The sequence below is a fragment of the Gossypium arboreum genome, chromosome 3 (assembly GCF_025698485.1).
Source record: "Gossypium arboreum isolate Shixiya-1 chromosome 3, ASM2569848v2, whole genome shotgun sequence".
Classification (NCBI taxonomy): domain Eukaryota; kingdom Viridiplantae; phylum Streptophyta; class Magnoliopsida; order Malvales; family Malvaceae; genus Gossypium; species Gossypium arboreum.
Window position 1 is genome coordinate 11,244,551 of NC_069072.1, and position 22,636 is coordinate 11,267,186.

Consider the following 22,636-nt stretch of genomic DNA (forward strand, 5'->3'; position numbering starts at 1 on the left):
AAATAAAATAACCCCACTAGTCCCCACAAAGACTTGAATCAAAGACCTCTAAAACATACACAAGTCCGTTAACCATTGAAGCAAGTATATATCACTTTCATAAATTTCAATAAAAACTTTGGGGCGTTACAATTAAAACATAAAAAGGAATATCATCTCAAATATTTAAATCATATATCAAGCCAAATTAATATTTAAAGATGTTATTGTTGAGAAAAAACAAATCCGTAAAGATAGAGATCTAATAAGTTGACCTTTCTTGTTTGACATTGAGTCTTGATGATTTTATTAAGACGTAAGTCAATCAAGATCCAATAGTATATTTTGAATCCAATCAAAATTCATCAATAGCAAAATTTCAAAATAACTTATATGATACTGATACACCTCAACATTAAGAACACTAAATCAAAATTATACCTATATCAAAATTCAAAAAGACATGTTTTCTAGAATTTAGAATATATATTGAAATTGAAAACATCAAATAAACTCATAAAACAATTAATTTAATAATGGCTAAGAACCGACGCAAAGTCACATATTATGATGAACCTTAGGCCTTGATTAATAAAAATGGTTGATAAAATTATTTATCGTTATTTACAAATCTATCAATTTATAAAATTAAAATTAATCTATCATCATTCAAACATAATCACCAAGCAATTATCAAATAGCATATATCAAGAAAAACAATTTTATGGACAAAAATCTAGGCACATATAAGTATGTGATGTGATAAGTAAATTTACCTAAATTTCTTATCTTTTACTAAAGTTTCAATAACATGACAAGCAATCCATAAAATTTGACATAAAATTACTTTCAATCAAGATCTATATTGAGATCAAATTTTTACCATCCTTAAAATATATAAATAAAATAAAATAAATAAAATCATCATAATTATTCAAGGCTTTAAAAAATCTAATATAAAACCTTAAATAAAAACTCCCTGTAAAACTTTTTGCATATTGTGTATAAAGCTTGAATGAAAAATTATGGAGGATAAGTCTGATCTTTAATAGATAAGAAATTTACTTCTAAGTTAGATCGTGCTGATAACGTATTATAAAACTAAGAGAATTATAGTAAGAATAAGAGAAAAGAATAGACACAAAAGTGAAAGGATAATTCTACTTTTTCTTTTAGATTCAATAAGCTTGTACATGCCTTCTATTTATAGGGTCTCAATCACCATAAATTATAAAGATAATTAAAGTACACTATAAATTATTTAGGAGCTACAAGAGCTATATGAGCAACTATTTATCAATAGATTTATAATATTATTAAATTAATAATTTAGTTCCTATGAATTTTTTAAAGCAAGTATCTGTTTTAAAAAGGGTTTTTATTATTTTGTTTGAAATTCAATTTAAATGTTATTTTGAGGTTTTTAAAGTTAGCACATTTGTTCCTATGCTTTTCTTAATTGTATAGTTTAACATTTATTCATAAATTTATAATTAAAATAACAAAAATTATTAACATTTATAATGATATTAATATTTGTATTAATAACATATGTAAAAATATTATATTTTGTCTTAATTTATATTGTTTATGTCGAAATCATTTTTAAATCGAGTTTTGAAAAATGGGAATCGACTTTACGAAAAACGAAAACGGGAGTCGTCACCAATCTTTTTAGGTGTGATTGGATCACCTTATAAAATGTTTTGTTTTAAAACATTAATTTTGGTCTACGAAAGTCGAGAAAACAGATTCGGGAGTCGGTTATGTACGAGGAAGGGTTAGCACCCTCGTAACGCCCAAAAATTGGTACCTAATTGATTATCAAGTGTCTTTAATGTCGGAAATTTGAAAGTTTTAAGATGCAAACCTCTTTTAATTAGAATGTCTCAATTTTGAAAATTAAGGCTCACTTATTTCAAACGAGTCAAAACATCACATCCAGTAAGTTAGGACGCAACATTTTAAAACCTTCGAAACTAAGCTCGTCTTTCAAAAATTTCTATCTCGAAACAACAAAACGCCATATCCAATAAGTTAGGACACTATGTTTTGAAATCTCAAAATAATTGTTTAAGTTTTGAAAACTCAAAATCACTTAGAAGGGTGCTTGACTATTCGAATTCAACGAGAAAAGTCGCAACCCAGTAAGTTAGGGCACTACCTTTCTCGAAGTTTCCAAACATCAAGCATTGTCTTTCATTTTTTTTTTAAAAAAAAAACCTTGGAATATTATTTTAAATGACGTTTTAGGATGACATATTAATGAATCATGAAGCATAGATGTACAAAATATTTTAACATTTCCATACAAACATAAATAATATCATTAAGACAAAACTAAATAACATGAACATACATTTAATAAAAAATCATACTAGGGTAAATATAAGATAATAAACAAATAAAAACAGGAGTAAACTAAAAGAAAAATATAATACATGCAAAAATTATACAACAATATATATCATAAAATAGCACATAAAAGAAATAATTAAACATAGCATATCAAAAAATGAAACTATGCACAAATAAGATAAATGACATACACTAAAAAATGAATAAATAGAACATTTACAAATTATAAAAATATAATGCAATAGTTTAAAATACATGAAATGATAATATAATATATATACATGCATAGAAAATATATATTTGAAAATAAACTATATAAAAAGGTTAAATATTAGAATATATAAAATACATAATCAAATGTATAAAAGATAGGAATAAATATACATATTTGAAAAATGAAGAAATTAAAATAAAAAAAGGTTGAAAAACTAAGATAGACGAAGAATAAAATAAGAACAAACCACGAGAGTAAGAACATAAGAGGAGAGAAATTTGAGTAAATGCTCTCAAGAATTCTTATTGCTTCCCAAAACTCAAGTGATTTACAATGAAGGAGAGGCCTCTATTTATAGTTGAGCCTCCCCAAATCCAACGGTACAGATCAATTACATCAACGGTTAAGATTAAAGAATATCTACAAATTAAATCTCCAAAATTACAAGATCATATCTTCAAGATTACATATCATATCTAAGATTACATATCATATCTAAGATTGTATCATATCTAATATTACATATCATATCTAAGATTGTATATCCTATCTAAAATTGTATCATATCTAATATTGCATATCATATCTAAGATTGCATATCCTTAAAGATTATATTTCCATATGAGTCAAGTTTATAGATGAACCTTAAATCTTTTCAAGTAATGGGCCCTTCCGATTGGGCCAACTTATATGTTTGTAATTTTGTACTGGACTTGGACTTTGTTTTATTTTTATTTTTTGGGGGTTTATTATTTTAAATACTGAAATGGGCCGAGCAAAAATGAGCTATTACAATGTAATTTAAAAAATTTTAAAAAATAAAATTTTGAAACACTGACAATTTTTCTTCCTTTTCTAGACTACAAACCCCTAATTATAGTTTTGCTTTGCTTTCAGAATGATTTAAATTATCAAACATTCAAAATTTTGCACAAAATTTTAACAAATAAATATAGCATATTTTATTAAATAAACACTATGTAGGAGTAGGAAAACTAATTATACATATAAGTCAACTCGAATCCGTACTTTTGAAAAATCTTTAACAATATTGATGCTTTAAATTATAACTCAATTTAGATTTTGAAGGGTAAAATTATTTTTTTGGTGACCAAAATTTTATATAAAATTATTAAGGGATCTTTTGTAAGTTTTTTTATTATAATCTTAATTTTAACATGTATATTAATGATAAAAGATAAATATTAAAATTATACATGAATTATGATTTAATGTGTAATTGAATATATAAATTTTTGATTTGATCCAGTTCTTGTAAATTATTAATACTATTATTGATATAACATTATTTTATGTTTATATATAGTATACATAAATAATTATATTTATCCAATATAAAAAATTGATGTATTTATTTTTAAATGTGTATGATTAAATTAAAATTAAAGTTTAAGTATACATTTAAACCATAATTAATGTTTTACGTGTATAATTGCACCAAATTAAAATTTATGTATACAATTACACATTAAACTAAAATTAATATTATTAATTATAATTATAAAGTTTTTCATACACCATCACATCCTTATGACAACATCTATTTATTTTTTATCTAGAAAATGTTGAATTAATTTGCTCGACAGCATTGCCCGTCTTTGTCAGATATTGTAGATCTGGTATATTGTTAGCTATCGCTATTCTAAATTATGGCTAACGTGACTTATGATCTGTTTTCATATTTCTTCGATAATGATAGTATTATCTTATGGGAGGTATCAATTTACTTTTGAATGAAGTTAAATATATTTCATATATATTTTGATAATTTTTATAATTAATATTTTAATAATTTAATCATAAAATTTAGTAATATAATTTTATTTATTTTATATATAAATTTTTGAATTGGATCTTATCTTCCTCCTTAAAATAGTTTATTTCATATAAAGAATACATCTTTTTGCAGAATGAGACTTTAAAGGAATACTAGGCACTGAAAGAGAAGTTGAAGAGTTAAAAGGTCATGACAACATTTTATCAAACATAATTGAAAATACTTCTCTCTAAATTATTCCTTCTGAATGAGATTAAATTCATGAGTTTTGAGCAATTGTTGGCTCTGATACCAATAAGGGTGAGAATATTAGATGGGATTTAAGAAATAAGAACTTGTAGCAGGTATGCTATGCCAAAAATATAGACCATCCCTCTAGGTCATTCAAACATGCACTGCCTTTTAGCTACAAATATTTAATTCAAGAAACTTCTGCAATTCTCAACAATATTGACATTTTTTTATTAGAGTTTTAATTTTTCTGATGTGCAGGATCTATATATGACAAGCACAGAGCATATTCTATTACAACTTTATAATTTAACTCATGAATTCATTCAAGTCTAAAAGAAAATTTAGTGAGAAAGAAGGGAAATTTAGAAAGCCATAAAAACACATTGATATCTTATTAGATAGAAAACTCGATGATCTTACAAGATAGAAAACATCCCTTTTTATAGATGAAAGAGATGAGAAACAACCAAAATAGTTACAGTGCAAATACATAATTAGTAAAGCAAAAGAAGAAATAAAGGACACAAACAACAGTAAAGATTCTTAATAGTACATCTTCTTGACATAAAAGAAAAGCAAAAGTAAAGATTCTTCAGAGTGCTTCAGCTGTTGGCATTGGAATGAGGAAATTGTGCACTATCAAGGGAACTTTCACTGTAATCATCGTTACATATCCTCATCTTCAGACTTATCTTCTTGTTCATCTTGGATCCTTATCTTGTTATGATTGATTTGACTGCAGTACGAAGGATAATCTTGAGACCATTTTGTTGGATTTGGAATATTCTTATAGTATTCTTGGATAGCCTTCAAAATTTCTTTATGATAAGGTTTATGTTGGACTGGCCAAGTATCCCATAGAGTAGTGACATTTGGAGGATGCCATACTTCAAACGGGATAACTTTGTTAAGCTGACAAAGGAATTTTTGGATTTCTCCATAATGAAAATAAGAATTTATGATATCATCAGGAAAAACCTTGTGTATCCAAGCAACATGAAAAGATCCTAACTGAGTTGATTTTCCACATTGCATGAAATATTTGGGCTTATAAAAGATAATTATCATGTAAAGTCCTGATTTTTCATGGTAATACTGATTTATCATGTTTAGCCATTGTGGTAAGGGATGAAACCAACTTAAAAAGGTGAAAAAATTATGATGTTCCAGTTTAATGTTTCCTCTAACAGCTTTTGTTAAATAGTAGAGGAGATTTGAATCTAATATTCAAACACCATTTCTTTGGTCTTTTGATGAAAAGATTTTTGATGAACAAGATTCATAACTTCTAGTGGAAATTCTAGGTTGAGGTTAGGAGCGATAGGATAGGAAGTATGGAAGGTTGAGGATGAAGAAGCTGGCCTATACATCATTATAGGTTTAGGCCAAAAAGTTCTTTTGTAAGCAAAGATTTCTTTATTGGGCCTAGAAAGGAAATCACAAGAATGTTTCCCTTTCCTTTGATATGTTTAGTATAAAAAGAGAATTTTGATAACCATTCAGCCCATCTAAGGAGCTGAGGATGTGGGACTGTCTTCTGTTTGAACTTGAGCATTTGAGGGAAAGAAGACATTTAACACCCCAAGTCCAGCCTAGGCGTTATGGCCAAATCTGGTGATGTTACATGGAGTAGAATTTGAAAACGAGTTTGTTAAAATCGTTCCAGTTAATTTTGCCTTTATTTTAATTCGAAGTAAAATGCGTGTTTTTCGTTATGCTTAAAATCATATCTTTTTAGCGGAAGCTTTAAAAAAACACTTATTTAGAAAAATTGTTTGATCTTAGTGAAAACTGAGTTTTATCATGACTAGCAGTAATAAATCGTAAGGCCATCAAAGAAACTGAAAACTTAAAGCCAGACAGTCTAAGGTCCATAAGTTACATCAAACCCCTAAATAAGTAATAAAATCTGAAAATTTAAGGAAATAATCTAAAATTTACGTGTGGCCACCGTCGAGTCCACCGTTGCACTGATCCATCAAGTCTGGGGATTACTTGTACAGATTAAACAGAAAGGGTGAGTTTTCGCAAACTCAGTGTGTAATCCCCACAGAAAAACATGCATACAGAGCACATCAAAATACCGCCAAATACAGGCTGGGCCTAAGCCTATTACAAATTCAGTTTGGGCCTTACCCCAATCAGATACAGTTCCAGATATATATTAGAGCATTGGCCCATCTCAGATACAGTATGCAATAGTAGAAAATCAGAATCCTACCCACCAGCCTCTACACACCATCTCCGTTCATCCCTACATACCATGTGGGGATTAAATCAACCCACCCATCCCTACACACCATGTTGTACTGAAATGCATTACATAATCAGAAATTTACAATAGAGCTGCCAGATAACAAACTTGATAGCCTTTCAGACACTTCCTCCAAATAACGATAACCCATCCGATGTAATGCAACATAGAAAAAATGTCATGCTATTATGCAGTTACAGTCTATACATTCATATTAGCATACATGCTCAGTTCAGATATCATACAAACAGTCCACATAATCAAAGAGTTTAAGTAGTGCTTACCGACCCTATAGTAGGTTCACAGTCGACTTGGGCGACCCGTGCAACCATAAGCAACTTTTCAGAAACATGGGCTCAGACGCCCGTGTGGGCCTACACACTCATGTGGCCCACATGGCCCAAATTGGCCTTGGCTGTGTGGATCACACGACCTGGCCCAGAATTTCACACACCCATGTGGTTTACCCGTATGGGCCCACATGCCCGAGTAGCCCACACGACCCAAATCGGTCTAGACCGTGTGTCGCAATGGCCTACCTGGCCATCGCACGGCCGTATCATGCGCGCACGACTTGACTCATAGATCACATGTCTTATTCCATCATATGGCCTACCACATGGGCGACCACACGCCTGTGTGTCGTCTACAGAAAGCTTTTTTGGCTTTTCACTGAATCTCGTTTTCTGTGTTTCGGGTACACATCTGGTGTTGATTCGCCGTGAAAAGTAACCCAAGCCTTCAAGAACTTATATTTGACTAATATAACACTTAATTAATTATTTGATTCCTTATTAATCAAAACCCCCAAATGAAAAACTCGAGAAACTAATCCAACAATGATCCGAAAAACTCACCATGACAGAAATGATAACCAGCCTTCACCACCCACTGAAATATTCATTTACAACCTTCGAACAGTACCTAAACGAGAGTAAGACGAACCCTCATGTTATTCGCTTAATCAAAATACCACAGAACTAAGGGAAAGCAACACTTACCGAATCAGCACGATAAAATGCTGCACCAAAAAGAAAGTTTTTCACTTAGCAAGGTAAACGAAAAAGAAAAGAGGGAGGGAGAGGTGAAAATCCGGCAGCAAAAAAGGTGAATAAACGTCAGAACAATGGAAGAAATTTTGAGGAAGAGAGAATAGAAATTTTTGGATGAACCGAAATTAGAAAAAAGATTTTGATAAAATCCTAAAATCCCATAATTATCTCACCACTAATCCCACTAACCTCCAACTACTCAGAAATCCAATTTTACACAACTCTAGATGAAATTTGGAGCAAAAACATCATCCATGCTCGTGCAGGGATTCAAACACAGGACCCTAACATATTAATACTCCACCAAACTAGCAGGCCCATTCTGTCAATTACTTACCATCTTTTATTTAAAAGCCTATCAACCAAAGATTGGGCTTTATTCATAAAAATACCAAAATTTACCCAAGTCATGGCTTGAACTTGGGACCTCCCACACACACCCAGAACACTTAACCACTGAAGCGGATATAGACTTGTGTGTCACACATTCGCAAAAACAAAAATTTAAGTTTTTGAGGCGTTACAAGACATATCTATTGCAACAAGAAAAATGTACCTACAAGATGAAATTCAAATTTTGAGATGCCTTTTTTAAATGCCAGAATTTCTTTGAAAGTGGAATGATAATGGATTTTTTCTTTTGAAATTCACTTTTGAGTCCACAAAGATGTCTTTTCCCTTCTTTTTCTTCAAGTAATATTGCACTCCAATATTTGTCATTAGCATCTGTTAGTAAAATTCTTTTTCCATCAGAAGGAATTTGGAGTGGAGGCAAATCTTATAACATTTCTTTCATATACCTAAACAATTAAAGTTCTTTTTCCTAATATATTTTGGCCATTTTGGAGTGGAGACTGTGTGACACAAGACCTAGGCCATTTTGGCCCGTGTGGGCTACACGGACGTGTGTGGGTCGTGTGCCAAGCCGTGTTGTCCACACGAGCTAAGCCATTTTGGGCGTGTAGGCCCACACGGGCTAGCCACATGGGCGTGTGGATTCAAATTTCAAAATTTGTCCCTAGGATCGTATATGTCGTCCCAATCGACTGTGGGCCTTTCGTAGGGTCGTTATGTATGGTATAAGTCGTAAAGCATGAAATTTACTACTCTGTTAGAATGAAATTAACATAAATAACATCTACATAGGTATTGTGTAATATTATATGTATGATCTGTTCTGTTATGTATGAGCATGTTTAGTATTTGTTATACAAGTATACATGTGATATACACTCTAGTATCTGTTATACTATTATATTTGATATTCTGTTTGTATCTACCTATGGGGCGGGTTATGCATTATGAGAAGAAAGTATTTTGTATGAGGCGATATTGCCAATATACTGGCAGCAATGCTGCTATTATTCTGAAAAGTATCGTATGGACACTATGTGGTGTGTAGGGCTGGGTAGGTGTTTTTATACCCCACGTGGTGTGTTGGAATGGTTAGAGTTGGTGTGTAAATAACAGGGGTAGGACTATGTATATCCGTATCTGTATGATTCTGTTACAAATTTGATTTTGTAAAATATTTATGTTTGAATCTGTTCTGCCATGTGATTGAATTTGAATTTATGTTTCTGTTGAGTTACACACTGAGTTTTAAAACTCACATTCTATTTGTTTGTTACTTTAAGGTAATCCTCAGGCTTAAACGAGTTGGTGTGACGGGAGCTCAGATATGCCATGATTATGTAAAACATTATTTACATAATTTACTCGATTAAAATTTTGGTTATGAGAGTTTTGTAATTTTGGGAATCTTTAGACATTTGGATTTTATTTTAGATTTGGATTTTAATTTGGGATATCTTGCAATGACGTTTGATAAAATGATTTTCGAAAACAACCGTTTTTCTACAATCAACCGTTTTCGAGGAAATAAACTCGGCTTTTCATAATACAACGATTTAAGAACTTTCGCTACAAACTATTTGATTTACTTGAAAATGTAAACAATTGACGGTTTTAATTGATAAGAATAACAACACGTTTTTAAATAAGTAGACTCTTTTAGTAGCAAAAATATACGATGTTTTCAAAATGATAAGGTTAGAATTATAACTTTTCTTCTTAACATTCCCAAATTTGGCCATAACGTCTAGGTTGGGTTTGGAGCGTTACAATGCCTGAACTTCCTCCCACCCTAATGCACATGTAAAAACATATCGTATGCACAGATTTATTCAGACTATACATGCTCATTTATAAGCTTATCATATCAAAGATGTGCTTTTAAAGCATACAATTTCACAGGCCAAAATTATGCACAGCGGTAAAATCAGAGATACAATATAGAGGCATGCTTAAATACTCATAAAACAAATATATGGTTTTAACATATTGCTTATACTCACAGGATGTTTGCATTTAATCATCATGCATTACCTAATGGTTTTAACCGATTTCAGATATGGCCGTTTGACCGTTATAGAATTTTACGAATCACACATTCGGACACATTAACCTACGAAATGGGCCCACACGCCTTAAGTATCCTGCTCGTGTGACCCACACAGCCTGGCACACGGCCAAACACACACTCGTGTGGCTCACATGGCTAGACACACAGCCATGTGACTTTGATTGGCAAATTCAGTTTCATGCAATTTCACAATTTAGTGGAGTTCGAGTCACACACCTGATGATTTTCTGAACAGCGACACTACAGCACACTTCTAGACCCTATGAATGACATCCAAAACAAACTGATTGTAACAATATACTAAAACTAAATCACTTGTTCGGCCTAAACAATAGGGTATTTGGCCCTAGCCGAAATTAGTCCATAACTCAGCATTCGAACACTTAACCTAAGAAGAAGCAGTTCAAAGGCCCTCAACTCGTAGGAAGAGGGTGCGCCTCACGATCTTCTCCTATCAGAAACACTGACATAATCAGACCACTCCAATCAATAACAATACAGACTACTAACCATCCATGAGAAATCGCCTCAAAACAGAAATCATTGTCGAGACCATTTTCAAATCGAGTTTTGGAAAATGGGAATCAACTTTAAAAACGAAAACGGGAGTCGCCACCAATCTTTTTAGGTGTGATTGGATCACCTTTAAAACATTTTGTTTTAGAATCATTAGTTTTGGTCTACGAAATCAAAAGAATGGGTTTGGGAGTCGGTTACGTACGAGGAAGGGCTAGCACCCTAATTACTCCCAAAAATTGGTACCTAATTGATTATCAAAATGTCTTTAATGTCGAAAATTAGAAATTTTAATATGTAATCCTCTTTGAAATATTTGAAAACTTGGGTTTACTTATATCAAAGTATTGGCTTTAAGTTAGCCTTTTAGGAATCCCTATCTCGAAACAACAAAATGCTATATCCAGTAAACATATCACTTTGCAGTTCCAAGACAGTCACTTATATTTTGAAATCCTTTAAAACTTAGAAGGATACTTGACTATTCGAACTTAACGAGAAAAGTTGCAACCCAATAAGTTAGGGTACTACCTTTTCGAAATTTCCAAACATCAAGCATTGCCTTTATATTTTTTTGAAAACTTTGGGGCCTTATTTTTAAAAAAAGATAGATGGGGACTTTTATTGTACTATAAATCATACATAGTAACATATTATTGTAGTAAATAAATAATACGTGCATTTTAACAAAATGATAGTAATAATATGAAGATCGCATTAGATGCATAAAATTATATATACATGGCAAATATTAACACTATGCATACAAAAATATATATATAGCATGTATTGAGAATGAATAAATAAAATATACAAATATACGAGGTAATAATTAAATAATGCATGATATATAAGAAAGCCATGATTTAATAATAGATGACATACAAATAAAAGAATAATATCAATGTACGTGTCTACAAAATATAACATATAATAATAATAACATTTAACACATACATGATACATACAATATAAGACATATGAAAAGAAACTAATATATATATAAAAAAAGTAATTGATTGCTAACAAAATATACATACAATTAAAAAACATGACATTTCATAACCATTTTAAAATAATATTTAATAGATAATATAATAAAAGAATAATAATTATATGATAATATATTGGTTTAGAAGTATGTAAGAGATTTCATAATATAACAATATTAGTTTAAAAAAAATAATATATAGTAAATAAATAAATAATTAATAAAAATATGTATATAGTGTGGGTTAAAATATGATTTAATAATAATTCTTTACATTTTAGAATAATATATATAAAATAATATAATTTATATACATGATATGCATAATATACATATATAAAAAACAATAAATAATGTGAAAATAAAACATAATAAGGATTATATAATGAAATGTAATATAAACATATAAGAAAAATAATAGATATAATGTAACATATAAAACAATATATATATATATATAAGTAACAAATATAATATATGTGAAAAGATGGAAAATAATAATTTAAGGAAAATAATATATATAATAAGTAATAATAATAATATATAATTAAAAATAATACTCATAATAAAACAATTTTATAATATATAATATAAAAGTAAAATTAAAATAAACAAATAATACAATATATATATATATATATATATAATAATATAATAAATATAGGACTAAATTTGATGTTTAACAAAATTATGGGGCAAATTCACAAAGCTAAAGCTGAATTGAGACCCAATTTGAAACATTCGCAAAATCAAAGGGAGTTATTGGGCAAATAGCCCTATTCCCAAAACGTCACCGTTTCCCCTAATACGATTGTAAATCATTGGGAGGGTCAAATTGAAACAGAAGTAAAAGATTAATACCAAATAAACAAATAAATAAAATGAAATTAAAAGTATAAAAATTGCAAGAGGACCAATTGGGCAATTAGCCCAATTCTCAAAAATGCTCGGACCCTCCCCGGGTAATCGGGTCGACGTGCGGATCCTATAGTTGTAAAACGACACCGTTTTAAATAGACTATATAAGTCAAATTTCACCCCTAAAAATCATTTTAACATCCCTTTTTTAAAAAAAAGAAAAAAAATCCTCTGGAAGAGGATTCGGGGGCCGATCCCAAAGCTGCTGAGCCTCTGTCCAGGGGTCTCCTCATGCACTCACGCGCCGCCCTGTACGGTGGTCTGAGGGTTAAAATCCTCGTCCTTCCACAGGTAATCTCTTCCCCCTTTTTAAAAGCTACTATTTTTGCTAAAAATAATATACATACATGCATATGTTCTAAAAAAACACACAGTTAAATCACCTTTTCTTTGAAACTGCTTGTATTCTCTTTTTATTTCTGTATGAGTATCTGTGTGTGTGTGTAATCGTTACAAGAGTTACAAAGGCTTTTTATAGCCTACTGATTTATTACATAAGGAAAGAAATCTCTGATTTCTTGTCTATGGTATCTTTGACTGATATACTGAGATTCTTTTAGTTTCCTTTTCTTGCTCTTTGTATCTGCTGTGTTTCCTTTTCTTGCAGGTATCCCAACGATCTCGGCGTTAACGGTGGTGCCAAGGCTAGAAGGGAGGCCTGAGATCGCGGTGCTTGGACGGTCACGAGAGGGACGGACGCATTGATGGCGCGTCAGTATGCATTGATGGCCTCAATCTGGGGAGTTGTACCGACACCCCCGAAGCTTCCAGAAACTGTTGCGGCGCGAGGGGAAAGAGCTAGGGTTGAAAACCCTAGCTGATAATTTTGGGTTTTATGGGCCTCTGTTATTTAGGTCTAGTTTAGGTCTGGGCCTTGGGTATATTTGAGCTAAGGTTGTAATTGTAATGGGTCAAGGGTGTAAACGGGTTAAGAGATAGTAGTTTAAATGGTATTTGGGCTACCGAGTGTAGGTTTTAACTTTTGGGCTGTAAAGGGACTGTTTAACAAATAAACATTTATTTATTTTAATTTTGGTTTTGGATTCCAAGGCCCGGCCAAATTTGGGTTATTACAATCACCAACTAAAAATCAATCTTACTTATTAGATATTTCCATACAGAAACTTAACACTCCAATCACACACGACCAACATGTAAGAAAAGGAGCTTAAAACAGAGAGGCAGAGAAAAAAGGGTACGTAAATAATGGTTTAATCAATGGAAAGACAGAGTGACGGTAAAAGACCAAACAAGATGATTAATGGAAAAAATAAATGAAAGTATAATCAGAAAGATAAATGACAGGGAAGGAAAGTTTCAGTAACACAAAAAGAATTGAGGAAAACCAAAAAGAAAAATAGAAAATAGAGAGCAAAAATATTTCTACGTCGCACACTTAAGGTTTGAACACAAGACTTATGGGTAAGTTAAAGCCTTACCATTAAACCAACAATCTTATTCTTGTAAAAAAATTACTCAAAAATTAAAGATAAGCCAAATATTCTAAGTCAGGGGTTGGGACAAAAATAATCAAAATTCAAAGGAAAGGAATCAAACACAAAACCTCTCACATACAAACACAACACTAAACCACTAAACCAAATCAATTCACTTAACATAAATTAACAATTTCAAAATAAAAAATTCTAAGGCATTACATTGTGCTTATGCTTATAATTATTATATTTAAGAAATAATCAATTTATTCTAATACAAAACTACACTTTTATAATTTTTTTATGAAATATTTCTATAACTTTAACTTTTGTATGATCATCTAGTTTTTAATAATAATAATAATAATAATAATAATAATAATAATAATAATAATAGTTAAATGAATTAGTCCATATAGACATTAAAATGATCAATTTGTACAATTAGGTATCACAAATTTATATAAATTTTGAATTTAACATATTTTGATAATGCAATGTATAAGGTTGTGTTTTCTTTAATTTTTGAATTTTTCCATGTTGTCCTTTGTTTTTATTATGTTTAGTATAATGTTGGTACCATGTTCAAACTTATTTATTTACATAAAATATTTTTCCATTTATTAAAACATTAATTTTTGTGTTCATCAAATCAAGTATTGGATACAGTGGTAAAGCACATTATACTCCCAAGAGAATGTAGATTTGAATCTAGAAAATGACATTGTTGGAAAGAGTAGTTATAAACCCTGAACATAAATCATAAAACGAATATGAAAAGCATAAAAAAAAGAATCAAATAAGTGAATCCAAGATTTAATATTTTTAATATTCATGAATAAAATTTGAGTAAAATCAAACTTTTATATTTTTGGTTCAAAGAAGATTCAATAAGTAAACCAAGTGTGCAAAATTAAATATATGTTAAATGATAATTGGTGAACGAATAGGAAATTGAGTAGTGTCATTTGGAGAGGATTTTTGCTTTAGACATTGACATCGGTCTATAAATAATGCCTAGCCTAAACATCAAACAAACCACTCCCACATCAAACATTGTGGGTGATACAATGGCATCTTCAACTCTTACAGGTAAGCTTGAGGCAGATGTAGATATTAAGGCTTCTCCCGAGCAGTTCCATGAAATGTTCGCCCACAAACCACATCACGTGCACCACAAGATTCAAGGATGCGATCTACATGAAGGTGAAAGAGGGAAAGTCGGTATCATTGTCCACTGGAGTTATGTGCATGGTATGATATAACATAACAAACCCAATTTCTTTTAATGCTTATCACTTGTTGCTCTTTTTGTTTTGTTAAAGAAAAAAGGTTATTTGCTTAGATGGAAAGGCTAAAAAGGCAAAGGAAGTAGTGGAAGCGGTAGACCCTGATAAGAATTTCATCACTTTCAGAGTGATTGAAGGAGATCTAATGGAAGAGTACAAGAGCTTTGTAGCTATGATTCTAGTTTCGCCCAAGAGCAAGGATAGTGGCAGCATAGTGCACTGGACTTTGGAATACGAGAAGCTACACGATGGGATTGCGCACCCCGAGACTCTACTGCAATTGGTTTAAGATATCTCCAAAGACATTGACGCCCACCTCATCCAAGCAAACTAAACAATATCGCATGTTGCTATTGTTACCGCTACTTGGAGCATCTATTTAATGAATGAAGTGACAGCTTCCTTTCTCATGTATTTTGATATGAATATGTATGTTTAGATCAATATGCAGTCAAGGGGAGGGAGCTTTGTATTTTCTTCATGTTTGTCTATTTAATTATGTTAAAATTCAATGTATCCTAAGCTTTTATTTGTAAGTATAGAAATATTTATGTACTTTTATATTTTGTCTCTTTTCATTTTGAACTAATTTTTTTTCGAACATATTTGAGTTTTAATAAAACTTTTGCGTTAAGGGATAAATGTTAACTTGCAATGTCTAATTTGAGTTTAAGACAATGAGATAGTGAACATTTAGAAATACATAATTCATAAATTAATGTTAATGATGTTCTAAGTTTGCAAATAGATTTCATGAAATATGTTTTCTAGTAACCAAAAACAAAAAATTAATTAACGGTAAAAAACGTAAATATGAAATTATATATATACATTTGAAACATCCATTTCCTACATTTTTATTAACTATAAATTTCACAATCAATGATTTTAATTTGTATCATTAAAAATATTAAATTTAATTAATCATATAAGATTTAGTATTCTAAAATTTTTCATCCAAAATATCAACATCTTGGTCATGTAAGTCTGGTTCTCCCGAAACTTGGCTTCAATACCAATGCGCAGCTCCTCCCACCATTTAGGCACAGTGTTCTCTGCAGCTCTCATTGCTTCCGTCTGCCTCTGCAAACTTTGAATCTGCTCCTGCAGTGTATTAAGTTTCGTGCCTTCCACCATTTGTCGCCGAGTTTTACGCTTTCCCAGAGTGAATGCAGATCAGATAGAGTAGAGAAATGAGGTAAAAAAGATTATTTCATTCCAAAAACATATGAAAATTCATAGTTCACTGGACATATGCCGTGGGCAATGCCGTTTCATTGGTCCACGTTCATAACTGAGTTCTTATCTAAATTCCTTTGCCCTCCATCTCTCCCAGCTCAGCAGTACTCTGTTCTTAGCTCACCAGTGTAGTCCTTCTTTGCTTCATTAAACAGCCTACAAGCTGGCCCATTCCCTTCAGCTCTCATCTTCATAGCGGTCTAATAATCATGGCACAGTTCCTAGGCAGTTAAAAAGTCTTTATCTAATCATTTAACCATGTTTGATATTATATGCAAGATTTGGGCACCTCTTTGGTCATGCTTTCAAGGTGGTTGATATAGTTTCTGCTAAGAATTAAAGAATGTTTTGCATTAGGGGTATTAAATGTTTTTAGGTGGTTTTGTGGCTAGATTCGTTTGATGGGTGTGTATTTTACGGATGGCAATGATTTGGTTCAACTTTGTATAAAAGTTGTGGTTAATTTGCAATATTCTAATTTGCTAAAAGCAAGATAAAAAGCGGGCCAAATTTGTGATTCGGTTGATTGGTTTTTAAAGTTCTAAAAGAATTATATTTTAGTATTTTATATTTTTGCTAATTTAGAAATAGAGGATTTATTTTATGTAATGAAATAAAAATAATTAAATAAATAGATTGTGGTTTGGTTTGAATAAATTATAATTGGTTTTGCTCACCACTATTACAAAAAGCTTCTATACTCATCTCTTCCATTAATAAAATTATTTTGCCTTTTAGTATAACATATATATCAACCATACATGCATGCATGCTTAAATATATATATATGTTTGCTTATGTTCGCTTTAAACATTTATTAAAGTAATGAGATAAAATTCTTTACTTCATTTATAACTATGAGATGATTAAATAGAGTAATTAAAAAACTTAATTCACATTTATTGATTGAATGTAATACATTTATTAATTGAATGTAAAGGAGCTTATAAATAGCACATTGTACGTAAAAATTAAATAATGAAAATTCTCCTGTATTTTCATTCTCCTTTTACTTATTATTATTGTTTGATTAATTTTTCTATAACATGTTATTAGCACGAGCTTCTACAAGTTCATAATGAATTTCATATCATTTCAACTTTATATAATTTGCCCAATAACTCCCGTTAAACTATATATGGTATACATATTTTTATCATTATTTTTTTATTTTCTAGATGAAATATTTGCTTTGGGTAACATTTGCACATTTATTTTACAAGTCAAATGCTATAATGACAATTATATATACATTTTTTTCTAAAAGAAATTTCAATTAATGCAATTTGTTTTAAGTTATTATTATGATTATTCCTCTTTATGCCAATATTTGACATATATATTATTATTTTACAAATTTGGTATATATAATTGGATTATTTTACGTTTGAGAATGCTTACTATTTTACTAATTTTTTATTTTAATTTAAGTGATTATAATGCCAAACTTGAATTTGCGGCTTTAGGCATCTTAGGCAAGAATTATTTGTCATCGGTGTTAGATGTTGAAATTCACCTAGATGCTAAAGCTTTAGGAAATACTATATTAGCAGATGAAGAAGTATCTAATCAAGACAAGGCAAAAGTAATGATTTTCATCTGTCATCATCTACATGAAAGATTAAAAGTGAAATATTTCATTGTGAAAGACCCTATTGTGTCGTGGAATAAGAACGATTTGACCATCAGAAAACGGTTATACTCCTTAAAGCTCGTTATGATTGGATGCACTTACGGTTGCAAGATTTTAAGACCGTAAGTGAATACAATTCAAAACTTTTAAAAATTAGTTCTCAACTAAAATTATATGGAGAAAACATAACTGATGAGGATTTGTTAGAGAAAACATTTTCAACCTTTCATGATACTAATGTGCTTCTGCAGTAGCAATACCATGAAAAAGGTTTTAAAAGGTATTCTAAATTGATTTCATATCTTTTGGTGCCTCAACAAAATGATGAGCTGTTAATTAAAAAGTCATGAAATTCATCTCATTGGTTCTGTACCATTCCCTGAAGTGAATGTAGCAGTATACAATAATTATGAAAATGAAAAATACAGAGGTCGCGGTCGCGGTCGCGGCCGTAGTCGTGGACGTAGTGGGAGACATGGTCGAGAACATGGTGGTCATAACAATGGCACTTCTAACCACCAGAAAAAGAACAACAATGAAGGACAAGAAAGAGGTAATCAAAATAATCCTTTAAACATTATTAAGAATTTATGCTACCGATGTGGTATGAAGGGCCATTGGTCACGTGCCTGTCATACGTTTGAGTATTTAATGAAATTTTATCAAGTATCCATTAAAAAGAAGGGAAAAAATATGGAGACAAATTTTATATCCCAAAATGATGAAATGGAGGCAAACAATAAACATATTCACTATGATACTAAAACTGATCATGCCTATGACGGTGATAAATTTCATGACATTAATAATATAACTCACCTAGTTGTGGTTGATTTATTTGAGAATCATTAGAAAAGTTGATGTTATTTTGACATTTTTATGTTGTTTTAAGTATGCTTTCTTTTCTTTCATAAAGAATAATTTATATATTTAATAAATATTTGCAACATTTCTCATATTATATTTTGTTTATTTTTATGAAAAAAATGAATATTCAATAGAATTTTGTTGGACCCAAAATCAATGGAGACGTGTGTTGCAGATAGTGCTACAACACATACGATACTCAAAGATAAAAAATATTTTTCTTATTTGACAATAAGTGATGGCCATGTTAATACAATATCGGGTAGTTCAAAACTTATTGAAGGCTTTGGGAGAGCTATTATATTATTACCTAAAGGTACTGTTAGAATTAAGTGACCCAAATTCTTATTTAAATAAAATACGATGGAAAATAAAATAAAAGTAAAATCCATATAGAACTAGACTTCTTTTATTTTATTTTAGAATAAGGTTTTTAAACCTTATTAAACTCCATCTATTTTATATTGATTAGGATAAGGTGTTTCAATCCTACTAGAATATGGCTTTGCAAGCCTATAAATAGACATAGTCTATTCCTCTTGTATTTGAGTAAAAATTTTTCGACATAGTGAATTTTCTTCTCCTCTGCCCGTGGTTTTTTTCCCGAAAGGGTTTCCACGTAAAATTTATGTGTTCTTTATTTTTATTTATTTTATTCTATTTATTTTTCACAAATTGGTATCAGAGCTTCCGGTTATTCATCTCGATCACCGTAATGGCGTCTTTGAAGTATGAAATTCCGCTGTTGGATCGCAACACCAGATTTGCGTTGTGGCAAATTAAGATGCAAGCAGTTCTTGCACAGATGGATCTAGAGGATGCCCTGCTAGGGATAGATAAGATGCCTTCGACATTAACAGATGAAGAGAAGAAGCGTAAGGATCGAAAGGCATTAACACAATTACATCTGCATTTGTCAAACGAAATTTTGCAGGATGTGATGAAAGAGAAAACTGCCGCTGCATTATGGAAGAGGCTAGAACAAATATGTATGTCGAAAACTCTAACAAGCAAGTTGCATATGAAGCAGCGTCTTTATGCTCATCGTTTGGAGGAAGGTGCGTCTGTACACGAACACTTAACAGTGTTTAAAGAAATTCTCTCAAACTTGGAGGCCATGGAGGTTCAGTATGATAAGGAAGATCTAGGGTTGATTCTACTTTGTTCGTTGCCCCCGTCTTATTCAACCTTTAGAGACACGATTTTATATAGCCGCGAGTCTCTCACAGTTGATGAGGTTTATGATTCTTTAACCTCGTATGATAAGATGAAGTATCTTGTGGTTAAACCTAACTCTCAGGGAGAGGGTCTCATTGTTCGTGGGAGACAAGACCGGAATGTTGATGATGATCGTGGTAGAACACGAGAACGGAATCCTCGTGGTAAATCTAAGGGTAGATCGAAATCTTGAGACGAGGTAAAACTTGTAACTTCTGCAAGAAGAAAGGGCACATTAAATCTGAGTGCTATAAGCTACAAAATAAGATTAAAAGGGAGGCTGCGAATCAAAAGGGAAAATAGCCAGAAAATTCCGGTGAAGCTGATGTTGTAGAAGACTACAGCGATGGTGAACTTCTAGTTGCTTCTGTCAATGATTCTAAAGTGGCGAGTGGATACTTGATTCAGTCTGCACCTTCCACATGAGTCCCAATCGGGATTGGTTTACAACTTATGAAACAGTATCTGAAGGTGTTGTTTTGATGGGAAATAATGCTTCATGTAAAATCGCAGGTGTTGGAACAATTAAAGTTAAGATGTTTGATGGAGTTGTCAGAACACTTAGTGACGTGCGGCATGTTCCAGAATTGAAAAGAAATTTAATTTCGTTGAGTACTCTTGATTCAAAAGGGTATAGATACACAGCTGAAAGTGGGGTTTTAAAGATTTCAAAGGGTCCCTTGTTGTGATGAAAGGGCAAAGAAAGATTGCCAAGTTATATGTTTCTGTGGTTCTATCATATCGGTGATGCAATTGTCGCTTCCTCTTCCTTGTCGATGATGATATTACTAAACTTTGGCATATCGCCTAGGGCATATGAGTGAGAATGGCATGGCGAATTAAGCAAAGAGGACTTCTTAATGGGCAAGGAATTTGCAAACCGAATTTCTGTGAGCACCGTGTGTTTTGGGAAGCAAAAGAGAGTTCGATTCACTAGAGGAATCCATAACACGAAGGAAACGTTGGAGTATATCCATTACGATCGTGGGGGCCGTCGAGTGCCTTCGAGAGGTGGAGCTAATTATATGCTAACCTTTATTGATGATTTTTCCGTAAAAGTTTGGGCGTTCTTCCGAAGCGAAAAGAGATGTGTTTTCCACATTTAAGTCTTGGAAAATTATGATTGAAAAAGACGGAAAAGCAGATAAAATACCTCCGTGCATGCACAATGGCTTAGAGTTACGCTCGATGAGTTTAATAGATTGTGCAAGTCGAAGGGATCATGAGACACTTGACGTTCGTCATACTCCACAACAAAAGCGGCGTTGCGAGCGAATGAACGAACGATCATGGAGAAGGTTCGATGTATGTTGTCAAATGCCAACTTACAAAGTCATTTTGGGCGAAGCGACCTCTCGCATGTTTTTGATCAACCGATCTCCATCCGTTGCCATTGAGAAAAAGACTCCACAAGAGGTATGGTCCGTAATCCCGCTAATTATTCTGATTTAAAGATTTTTGGGTGTCCTGCGTATGCTCATGTTGATAATGGAAAATTGGAACCGAGATCCATTAAATGCGTTTTTCTTGGTTATAAAGCTGGTGTAAAAGGCTATAAGTTATGGTGTCCTGAAAATAGAAAAGTTGTGATTAGCAGAGATGTTGTTTTGATGAAACCGCTATGCTACCTAACTTATCTCTTAAAGACTCTTCCAATAAAGAAAACCAAAAGCGGTGGAGCATCGATTAATCTGAGAATCAACTCCTCAAGCCAAGACAAAATTGAGAATAGAGTTGCTTCTTCACCGCAATACTCTATCGCCAAAAACAGGACAAGAAGAGAAATTAAACCTCCAAAGAAGTATGCCGAGGTTGATCTAGTTGCTTATGCTTTAAATGTGGCTGAAGATATAGATGCGAATCAAGAGCCATTTAATTATTACGAGGCGATTAGTGTGAAGACTCGAGAAAAGTGGATGTTTGCTATGCAAGAGGAGATGGAATCACTCCACAAAAAGCAGAACATGGGATCTTGTAAAACTTCCTAAAGGTAAAAAGGTCGTTGTAAATGGGTGTTTAAAAGAAAGAAGGGACTCGGGAGTTGAAGAACCCGGATATAAAGCAAGGCTTGTTGCAAAGGGTTACAATCAAATTCTAGGAGTGGACTTCACAGATGTGTTCTCTCCGGTTGTTAAGCATAGTTCGATTCGAGCTTTGCTTGGTATTGTTGCCATGCATGATTTGGAGCTTGAGCGGTTAGATGTAAAACGCATTT

At 31.7% G+C, this 22,636-nt stretch overlaps 1 protein-coding gene across 1 annotated transcript; it reads left to right on the forward strand.

Annotated features, from left to right (window-relative positions):
* Positions 1-15,141: 15,141 nt before the first annotated feature.
* Positions 15,142-16,025, forward strand: LOC108475813 (MLP-like protein 28). Its single transcript, XM_017777788.2, has 2 exons — positions 15,142-15,429; positions 15,521-16,025. The coding sequence occupies exons 1-2, from the start codon at positions 15,189-15,191 to the stop codon at positions 15,751-15,753; spliced, it is 474 nt and encodes a 157-aa protein (XP_017633277.2). The 5' UTR covers positions 15,142-15,188; the 3' UTR covers positions 15,754-16,025.
* Positions 16,026-22,636: the final 6,611 nt, after the last annotated feature.